This window comes from Delphinus delphis, chromosome X (genome assembly GCF_949987515.2).
Source record: "Delphinus delphis chromosome X, mDelDel1.2, whole genome shotgun sequence".
NCBI classification, from domain to species: Eukaryota; Metazoa; Chordata; class Mammalia; order Artiodactyla; family Delphinidae; genus Delphinus; species Delphinus delphis.
The window spans coordinates 3,462,305-3,473,803 of NC_082704.1; the positions used below are offsets into that span (position 1 = coordinate 3,462,305).

General features: G+C 43.3%; 1 protein-coding gene across 3 annotated transcripts in view; it reads right to left on the reverse strand.

Annotated features, from left to right (window-relative positions):
* Positions 1–11,499, reverse strand: part of MTM1 (myotubularin 1) — a 95,590-nt gene that overhangs the window by 47,776 nt on the left and 36,315 nt on the right. For all 3 annotated transcript variants that reach the window (XM_060002724.1, XM_060002722.1, XM_060002720.1), the window contains 2 exons: positions 7,471–7,581; positions 3,167–3,268 (listed from right to left, as the gene is read on the reverse strand). In XM_060002724.1, the coding sequence (XP_059858707.1) occupies positions 3,167–3,268; positions 7,471–7,581 (213 nt within the window). The remainder of the gene's footprint in view (positions 1–3,166; positions 3,269–7,470; positions 7,582–11,499) is intronic.

An 11,499-nucleotide genomic window follows, 5' to 3' on the forward strand; every position in this document is an offset into this window, starting at 1 on the left:
GGAAGGGAAGGAAACTGAATGAAGGGAAGTGAGTTGGGAAGCACAGGAAGAAATGGGAAGAAATATCTGAGAGTTACTAATAAGCGAAACCTACGGGATTTGGAACTGATGCGGCTATAGGAGAAGTAAGGCAGGGGAATGAGAAAGTTGACTTCGTACATAAGACACAAGGTTGTAATGTACAGCACAGGGAATATAACCAATATTGTAGAAAAATAACTTTAAATAGAGTATAATCTGTAAAAATACTGAATCACTATGTTGTACACCTGAAACTAATATAACATTGTAAATCAACTATTTCAATAAAATAAATAAATTTTATGCCTGATTGGGGTGGGGAATTGACTTCAAGTTCTCGAATCTGAGCAACTGAGGATCATCCACATTGAGGGAGATGTAGGCCGAAGAGCAGGCCTGGTGACTGCAAAGAGGTCAGGGAGATGCTGAGCCTATGATTCTCACAGGCTTCCAGAGGAAGCTGTTTGAGAGGCTCATGAAGATTCACTCAAGGCCAATGTCAGGGCTGGATTTAGAAATCACCCATACAGCAATGACAGCTTAAGCTATGGATTAAATGAAATCATCAAGGCAAAGTGAGTAACATGACAAGAGGGCTGACAGGGAACCACCATCAAGATGTCTACCTTTAAGGAAAAGACAGAGGCAGTGGAGACTGCGAAGGAACAGTCAAGATGGTACAGAAACACAGAAACCAAGACTTGCAAGAGGGTGGTCAAAATTATTGAACGCTGAGGGGAGATCAAACCGAATGAAGATTGAAGTGAGTCACTAAATTTGGCCAGTAAGAGGTCTGAGTTCCAAGAAGGTACTTGTGATAAAACTGGATACTAGAATGGGCTGGAGGAATGAGTGAACTGGAGATGTGGACAGCCTAGAATATTCTTTCCAGAAGTTTGGGTTGAAGTGAGAGATGGGACAGTAGGTTAGAGGAAAGCTGGTCCGACACTTGACCTCTTTTTAGGGGAGTAAACTCTCAAGGAGATAGAAGATACCAGAGAAAGGGGATGACTGATGGAGCAAGATTGTGTAGGAGACGGACTGGGGCCTCAGCTCGCAGGAGGTTTGAAGAAACCTGCTACGTGGGGCTTCGCTGGTGGCGCAGTGGTTAAGAATCTGCCTGCCAATGCAGGGGGCACGGGTTCGAGCCCTGGTCCGGGAGGATCCCACATGCCGCGGAGTACCTAAGCCCGTGTGCCACAACTACTGAGCCTGTGCTCTAGAGCCCGCGAGCCACAACTACTGAAGCCCACATGCCACAACTACTGAAGCCTACACGCCTAGAGCCCGTGCTCCACAACAAGAGTAGCCACCGCAATGAAAAGCCCGTGCACTGCCACGAAGAGTAGCCCCCGCTCGCCACTAGAGAAAGCCCGTGAGCAGCAACGAAGACCCAATGCAGCCAAAAATAAATAAATAAATAAACAAACCCTGCTATGTGAACCATCTTTAAATCTCTGATCACTTAAAGCCAGATATGCAAAACCCAAGACATAACCCATTCCCTCATTGAATTTTCGTGGATTAGATGTACATTCTCACTTTCACAGGAATTCCGAGGATGGGTTCCCATTAAACTCTTTTTATCCTAATAGTTTAAAATTTTTAATATTGAAATATCTTTTAAATCACATATTTAATCAAAAACTGAGAAAAGGCTAAGAATGTATTCAACTCTATGGTATCAGTGCATTTCCTGGAAGCATCACATTTGAATCTACAATCAACACATGACTCATGACGAGTACTCCAGATCCTTCTAGACCACCACAATCTTTGTATAATTGTCCTTTCCATCAACCATGAATTTCCTTTGACGGAACCAACTGCTGATGAAATTTGGGAAGAGAGAAGCCTTGTCTTGCTAGAAAAAAATTTAAGCCTTCATTGCCCGAAAATAAATAAATGAATATAGATAGATAAATAGATAGATAGATAAAAGACGGGCATAGGAAGAAGAGCTCCATTACAAAGCAGCTCTTCTATTTAATGATCTCTTTCATCACCTTCAGTCTAGCTGGAGGCATATTTACTCCATACTTAAAATAAAGGCATACGTTTATTTATTTATTTATTTATTTATTTAAAGAATTATCTTTAAAGAATTATTCCCCTGCTCTCCCCTTAGCAGACGTCTGCTTCCACATTTGTTTAAAGTCAAGCAGAGAATCCTGTGATAAACCATAATGGAAAAGAATACGAAAAAGAATTTATATATATATATATATATATATATATATATATATATATATATGCATAGTTGAGTCACTTCGTTGTACAGCAGAAATTAACACAGCACTATGAACCAACTATACTTCAATAAAATTTTAAAACAACCATTTGGGGAAAATGCTAAGAACACTATCAAAAATAAAATCAATAAATCTTTTGAAATTTACATTTCAAAAAGAAAAACAACAAAGTCAAGCAGAGGAGAAGGAGGGGGTAAGAGGACAGAAAAAAAGAAGGCAAGATCAAGGCAGAATATGAAGGAAGATGGTTTGAAGAGCAAGACACGTGGAAAGCTTTATTTCGGTCCCGTGGTAGAACAAAGTGAGACTACTCAGTCTACTAAATAGGAAGGAACAGCTCTAGGGATACACAGCCCAAAACTTGCTACGGACTAAGTCATAGGTTGTAAGTAATTAAATGCATAATAAGTGTGTCCTGCCAAATATATAGCAAACGCTATCAAATGACATTTAAAGTGCCGTTCCTTAAAAGTAAATAAAGAAACCTCCCCTGTCCAGTGATGGCCTGCAGCACCTAAGCCACGAATCTGCATTTGAGAAGCACATTGGCTTAAATGGCACTTAGGCTCACTCTTGGTTCTCAAGTAGGGGCGATGAGCTCTGGGATGTGACGTCACAGTGCTACACTGACATGCTCGTGGTCACCTCGCCACCTTCTGCCTTTGGAAGAGGGCTGGCCCAGGTGGAGGGCAGGCTCGGGGCTGGCAGGAGTCACCTGGGCTGAGCCACCCCACGAAGACTGGCAGAGCAGAGGCCCGCTCCCTCAGGGAACGGGTCAACCTTCTGTAATGAACAGCCTCGTACACACATCACACTGGGGAGCGCAGCACAGAGAGGAAGGAGGGGACACCCAGAAACCCTCTGATGCCACCGAGGAGAGCCCTGGAATTTACCAGACTGTGGGCCAGGGGGAAGGCATATCTCGTGAGGATCTCAAACATATCTCTTCTGCTGTGGCCCTCCTGTTTCAGCGCGAACCTCAGGTTTCTCATGTCCTGGGGGCAGAGGAGAAATGCACCAGTTCAGTCTGCAAATCGAGTCACATTTGTTAGCAAAAACCTTCTATTCAGGTAGAAGATCCACTTACCTGAATGGGCAATAAATCTAGACTACTAAGAAAATTACTCTGTTTTGTACAATATTTTGAAACATCCGGTTTAAGAACACCTGAAAATATTTCCATCAGAGTCATGATTGTAAAGACAAGACAACTCGTGTTAAAGAGTAGACAGAGCTAAAGTTCACTGGATAAAAAGAAAAATCAAACCTTGCCTTGCGCATCATGTCTGTGCCTGTCTACTCTGACTGGTTTTCCGAGGTATTTTAATTATAAAACAGTATTTTATTCTTAGGACTTTTCAAATGTGTATCTGCCACAAAATATCATTTCAAAATTGTCAAACATGTCATTAAAATACAGAAGCTCTCTCCCTCTCCCCTCATGCTTTTAACTTTAAAGTCTCCCTTTTAAAAATTAGGAAATGACTGGCATTTTAAGCTCTAATACAAGTAATGTAATACATTTTTTACTAAACAATTTTACTTTCACAGACTTCTATAAAGAGCACATTAAGGTGCCCCATAGTAGGAGTGACTATGATTCTAGGAACTAAGAATTAATGCTCAAAACCAGATTTTAAGGATAGTTTCCAACACATATCTCTTTAATAAGCAGGAAAACCTTCTTTTAAACCAAATTCAAATAAAATAAGCTCCCTTAAATATCAATTTGTATTACACAGCAAAAGATATAACATTCGAACTTCTTTTCGAAGCTGGCGGGTTTTGAGGTTGGCTCTTAAATCACTCATGGTGCTGTGGCTGAGTGATGGCTGTTACCTTCTGCATTGCACTTTCGACACCTCAGGAGTGAGACAGATCCAGCCCCTGCCCTCTCGGATGTCACCATCTTCATAGTTTTCCAAGTGCTTTTTCATTTGTTATGTCAACAGCGTTCTTGAAGCTTCCTAAGTCTTCAACATGCAGGAGCAGCAAAGGCCGTGCCACACACATCCCAAAATGCAAAGGGGAGTGAAGGGAGTGTACGGCAACAGGCTCTCAGACCGCTCATCAATGACCCAAAACCGATCTCCCTGTATACAGATGGCAACTACTGGGCCTCGCCAGCTCCAGGATCCCATGCTTTCTTTTTTAAAAGCACGTAACTCAATAACATCCAAAAACTGATTCACGACATATTCCAAGAACACGGGGATACCAGTTGTTGTCTCATGATGCAAAGCACTAGGCAAGTAGAAGGAAAAATAATCATTTCAATCAGATGACGTGCTTTCAAGGGGTTTGCAACGAACCCCAAGTATAGCACCGGCTAGCTGAGTATCCCCAAGGCTCACAGACGTATGAAGGATTTTCTTCTGACCAGCCTTGGTTCCGATGATAACTCTGTAACATCATGCTCTTAACCACTCAACCAGAAACTAGACCATTTCTAGATAAATATTTATTCTGGTCCATCAGTGATTCAAACCACGACTTTCGATGTGCCAACGTACAAGTGATTCAAGCGACTTCGTGTGGCCATCTGATTCAGATGGAATTAAAGGACAGGAAGAATCACTACCTTGTCTTGCCAACAAGAAAAATGAAGTGGAAAAGGCAAATGGCTCACAGGTGGCAGATCACCAAATCTGTAACAGAAATACGAGCATATACTGAGGGGTAAGTTGCACCTGGTCTCCTAGAGCCTGAGCCATCAGGGAAGGACACCTGGGAAAGAGCCTCTTGGTAGAAGAATCTCGCAGTCAGACCTCTGGTGTTTAGCAATTGGGGCACTCGGCGCTGCGCCAAGCCTCGTGATGACAAACGAGTAAACACACCCCTGTTGCAACAGCCCTGGTGGGATGGTTCGGCTCTGCTTTTATTTTTATTTTTTTTTTTTTAAGCTCTGAGTTGTCAGCAGGGGATGGCATGGGGCCTGGCAGGTAAGAATTCACATATTCGGAGCTACCTTCTCCTCGGTTGCTAGATGACAACCACTGCGACTTCTATCCATCACGTGCAAGTTGCCACTGGCAAGCAGAAATCCCCACGTACGGACCGGGTGGAGCCAAATTTGTAGGGGTTCTACGTTCTTGTTTCGGTGAAGCGGCACCGTTGTACTGTGGTTACTGCCTGCAGGTGAAAGGGGACCTACGGGAGACAGGAGGCAAGTCTCTGCCCCACTGCAGCAGATTCTCTGTCACCTTCAGGTCTGTTCCTGAGAAAACGGAATTCAACTCTCAACATCCGTGTTTCCAGGGAGATAACTGAGTTAAAAGGTTGTGCTACAACACTGTTCTAGGCCATTGTCTTTGGGCTTGACACTAATTCCAAGAAACATACATTCTTAACATTTGAGAATTATGCCTGCCGAGTTGTTCCCAAGACCTTTGTTCTTAGAGTAAACAGTCAAAGGGTAAGAGTGTGCTTTGTCTTTGGGGGGTTTAACATTTAAATACAAGTTTTTCCCATTGATAAGGCAACAAATAGGATTTTTTTCCAACTTGCTTAGAATGAAAGTCACTTTGAAATCATCAAAACCTCATTTTCCCTGGAGTACTGTAATATAACACTCTCCTCCCATGGAGTTTTTTATGCAAAATGCAAAAACCTTCCTTAAAAGTAAATCCCCACATTTCTAGGCCCAAAAGGGTAGACAGTAGCTGGGATTATAGATAAGGCATTAAGGGAGCTTAGATTCAACCAAAAACAACAAAAACAAGCCAAGGTGGGGAGTGAGGGAGAATTTCAGTTCAAGTCTCATCGTGACAAAATCCTTTGCTTTCTAATAGAGTGTACTAGTCTTGACCTTGTACAAACTGGAGACAAAAAGGTATTATCTTCATAATCCAAACAAAAGGACAGGAGATTGGCTTTAAGAAATCACAGTGCACACGACCAGGAAAAGGAGACTTGGGCTGGGATTCTGACTCCTGCATCAGCTCCTCGGGGACCCATAGGCAAGGAAGCCCGTTGAGCAAATGCCTCATTTCCCATCCACAGAATGAAGGACTTGGATTGGCCAGGGGTCAGCAAGTTTCAGCCCAGGTTAGTCTTGGTGTGGTCTTCAAGCCAAAATTGCTTTTTATATTTTAAAAGGGTTGAGAAAAAACAAAACGCAAAGAAGAACATATGACAGAGATCCTGCTGGCCCACAAAGCCTAAAATATTTGCTTTCTGGCCCTTGACAGGCAAAGTCTGCTGACCCCTGCACTAGATTGAGGGTCAGATACATGAAACAGTCCCAGCCTCTGGGACCCAGCCTTCAGAGATGATCTGGGGATTTGGGGTAGAACCCAGAGCTTTACCTTTGTCAACCCAAAGAGGGCTTCCCAGGTTCCCTTCACGCATATCTAGTTGTGGGAACCACTGGGACAGATGACCTCCAAACCCCTTCTAGCTCTTTCTAGGACTGGGCACTGTAGTCTTCCGATACAGAATACCTGAGAAGGAAGTTTTCTTGCAAGAAGGTTTATTCCGTCGTTTGCAAAATGATTATCTCACCGGATTTGGATTCCAACTTTGCCATCTGTTGGGTAATCTTAGCTAAGTTACCGAACTCTTCTTAGCCTCAGGCTCCCCATCTATACAATGGGGACACCACTGTCCATCTCAGAGGACTGCCCTGAGGATTTAATGCAAAGCCCCTAGTACCTCTTTGGACCGACAGAGATGTTCAACAAACAGTTACTATTATAACTGACAACGTTATTATCGCTACATCTCTGCTGTTCCCCATGCCGAAACATAACAGGAGGCCACCATCTAAGCAAAAGTGGGAGGGGCTGTGAGAGGTAAGAACACAGACTCTTCACAGAGGGAAAAACCTCCTGTATTTCTCCTTCCTGTTACGATGTGAAGGTGTCTGGCTGGAAACACATCACATGAAGGAACACCAGGAGCAGACTTGTGCAAAAACAAAAAAGTGTGAAACGTGATTTATGAAGTTTTCTTCCTAGTCAGTCAAGCAAACCAATTGACTGGCTCGGGTTCTCACACTTAAGGACGACAGCAGGTCCCTTTCATAGGAACTCTTTCCCCAGGAGGCTCTGGAGCGCTTGATCATGAAGGGAGAACCACACCAGGGCCTCAGATAAACAAGGGTCTTTGATTTTTCTTTTAAACCCACATTCACTTTTTACTTGTCATTCAACGCTAACGTGCCTATTTTCCCGTAAGAAAGTACTGAATCTCTTACTTTACAAGTAATATCTAGCCCATAGGAATTCTCTCCTCTACTTGTGGCGCCTCCCATTTTTTCAATTCTTGAGATCACACCCAGAGGAACATCAAGTATTAGAGCAGAATCCTGTAATGGACAAAAAGACACAAGTCAGTATTTCTGTCAGTACAATTAAAACATCAAAAACATATTTAAAAAAAAAAAAACCCATGTGCTTTCAGGGCATTTTTACCTTGGCCCTTTTACCACCTTTTATGAATAAAAGCATGATAGCGATCACACATGAAAAAGCAAGCGTGAAAATAGTCAGTTATGCAACCAAAATCCATCCCCAAATGTGTGCCATTCTGCACTGCCTGCAGAATAAAGCCTGAACTCCTAGGTACACAACTCGAGGGCCCCGGGACGTTGCTCCCAACCTGTCTCTGTGGGCTGCTGTCCCACAACGTTCTCCGCTCCAACTAAGTAGATGCCTTCACCATTCTCCAAACGTTTTGTCTACACTCAGGCCTAGGGGCTCTGTGCACGGTGTTCCCTTTGCCTAGGATGATCTGACTTTCCCAACTACCAACATTCTCCAACGACGCCCTGCTTCCCATTAGATCAGAGTTGACCACTCCCTCCTCTGCAGTTCTGCAGCACTCGGTTCGGACTGGTGTTACACCACCTGCTTCAAGTCTCATTGTCGTGAACTTCCACATCCGTATTCCCCCACTGGAAGCCAAACATCGGGAAGCGGTGCCTATCTTAGGCATGGGTGCTCTTCCCAAAGGAAGGGCCTGAGGGCATACAATGCTTTTCCATAGCTCCTTACCCAACGCTGGACTCAAGGGGTCCAGAGGGCTGTTGGCACGAAGGACGGAATAACGTCAGTAAAGTCGTACCGAGATCGTCCCACCAAGATAACAGCAGCTGCTGTGTTCGGAATACATCATCTGTGCCGGGTACCACAAAAGGCCAATGCGTGTATCGTCCTCACAACCATTCTGGACACAGGTGAAGTATTCCCATTTCCTGATGTTGCAACCAAAGCTTTCAAAAGCTTCGGTAACTGGCTTAGTAACTACAGGGAAGGGTTGAGATTCAAGCCAAGGTCTGGGAACACACAACAACAGAGCCATAAAAATGGTCCTACCCTTTGACTCCACAATTGCACTCCTAAGACCTTATCTTACAGCTGTGGAGCAACAGGAGGAAAAGCTACATGCGTGAAGATGCTCGATAGAGCCAGAGGTGGTCACTGGGGCGAAGAAAATTAGTCAGTCAACTTGATGGAATAAGCACGCAGCTACTAAAATAATTATGGTACATGGAAAAATAAGTTTAAGTGCAAAAAAGCAGCATACAAAATACACTGTGACTACAATAATGTAAAATATATATTCATATGGACAGAGACAGAAAGGGCTACACAAATGTTTTAAGCCAGTATCTTCTTTAATGCTCTGTTAGATGACTTTGCTAACAAATACTTTATTTTTTTTTATTATTTTTATTTTTTTGCGGTATGCGGGCCTCTCACTGTTGTGGCCTCTCCCGTTGCGGAGCACAGGCTCCGGACGCGCAGGCTCCGCGGCATGTGGGATCTTCTCGGATCGGGGCACGAACCTGTGTCCCCTGCATTGGCAGGTGGACTCTCAACCACTGTGCCACCAGGGAAGCCCACTAACAAATACTTTAAAAGCTGCTTGTTGAGTTTTTGTTCTTTAAAAGATGTCCTCTGGGGGGAATACAAATAATAAAGTTAATTTCTTCTTTTACTTTAAATGCTTCTCTTTAAAACACAATACAACAAACTAAGCATCTCTTCACAAAATATAAATATAGCTCATGGGTGTTCTAGAAATTAAAAAAGTATAAGACTGTGGTGTATCCATGCCATGGGATACTGTCAGCCACAAAAATGAATGAACTATGGATACACGCAACGATCCGGAAGAATCTTAAGGGCATCATGCAGAGTGGATAAAGCCAATCTCAAAAGGTGCTGTATGGTTCCATTTATATCATTCTTGAAATGACAAAGTTTTAGAGCTGGAGAACACAGAAGTGGCTGCTGGGGCTGAACGGAAGGAGGGCGTGGCTATAAAGGGAGCACAAAGGCTACAAAGGGAGTTCTGTAGCAACAGAAGAGTCGCATACTTTGACTGTTGGTGGTGGCGACATGAATTTACACATGGCATCAGATGTCACTGAACTGTACGCAAAAACACGCCCAAAATGAGTGCATGCAAAAACCGGTGAAAGTCAAGTACAGAGTCTCAGTTAACTATACTGTGCCATTCAATGTCCTGGTTTTGATAAAGCAGTGCAGTTATTGGAGAAGTGGGGTGATGGGTACCCAGGAACTCTCTGGACTATTTTTGCAAGTTCTTGAGAGTACATAATTACTTCAAAATAAAGTTTAAAAAGTGTGAGAGTATGGCTATCGTGGTGTAGAGAAAAGAGCACAGACTCTAAAGTTGGACAAAATTGCTTCCAATCTGAGTTCTGACATTTATTAACTGGATGACTTTGGCAAGTTACTGTATCTCTCAGCCACGTTTACCTGTAAAATAGGCATGATTAGAGATAATGGACTTAAAGTAACTGGCATGGTGCCCGGTATATGGTAGCTAGATAACAATGCAAGTTATTATTATTATTAGAGCAAAGAATATCTTAGTATGTGAAAGACATAACTGTGCTCTGCAAATATAGTGGATCAGTATGCTGTAGCAAGTAGTTACAGGGCTTTCTGTTTGTACCTATAAGGAGGCATCTTTTAGCTGGCGCCATGCGGTGAGACCCCTCACTCCATGACCGAATTCCAAATGCATAGAGATTAAAGACACTACTCAGTAACCATGTACATATGTAGCTGCATATTATAATGTATTTACTTCTCAATATAATCTAGTTATTAAAAATATACTATCAAGGGACTTCCCTGGTGGTCCAATGGTTAAAAATCCACCTTCCAACGCAGGAGATGCAGGTTTGACCCCTGGTTCGATCCCTGGGTAAGATCCCACATGCTGCAGAGCAACTAAGCCTGCGTGCTGCAACTACTGAGTTTGCGCACTCTAGAGCCCGCGCGCCACAACTACGGAAGCCCACAGGCCACAATGAAGACCCAGTGCAGACAAAATTAAAAAAAAAAAGATATTAAAAAAAATACTATCAGGCTTCCCTGGTGGCACAGTGGTTAAGAATCCGCCTGCCAATGCAGGGGACATGGGTTCGAGCCCTGGTCCGGGAGGATCCCACATGCCGCGGAGCAACTAAGCCCGTGCACCACAATTACTAAGCCTGTGCTCTAGAGCCCGTGAGCCACAACTGCTGAGCCCGCATGCCGCAACTACTGAAGCCTGCACGCCTAGAGCCCGTGCTCTGCAACAAGAGAAGCCACCACAATAAGAAGCCCGCGTACTGCAACGAAGAGTAGCCCCCGCTCGCCACAGCTAGAGAAAGCCCACGCGCAGCAACGAAGACCCAATGTAGCCAAAAATAAATTAAAAAAATAATAATAATAAAAAAATACTATCAAGCAGTCTGTTACTATGCTTAGATTATATTGAAATTTACGAGTGTCTATTCAACTGTACCCCTAAATATCAAACTTGTACCTAAAAATACATAGAGTAGACAATAAATAAAAGTCTGATATCCTAATATCAAGATGGAAGCAAGAATGCAAATTTAAAAAGCAGGAGGATTAGAAGTGAGTGAGACCTTCCTGTTCTTTGTTCCTGCAGCAAGAAAATTCCTATAGCTCTGATTACCCTGACCCAACACAAACCAGAAAATGGGACACTGAGGAGAACCAGCCAGCTCCTGACCAAAGGCACCCACAGTCTAATGAGGCTAACCTGCCACGTTCTCCCCGAATGACAGGTTCAAGATCAGATAACCCAGCAAGCCCAACTGGAAGATCCAGGAATAGGAAAATTAGCTTTACTCTCTAGAAACCTGAGTCATCACTATCTAAGTATCATTAAATATTTAAGGATTCCCAAAGGTCCATGCTAACTCAAAATCTATTCCTCTGTACCTGTACGTATC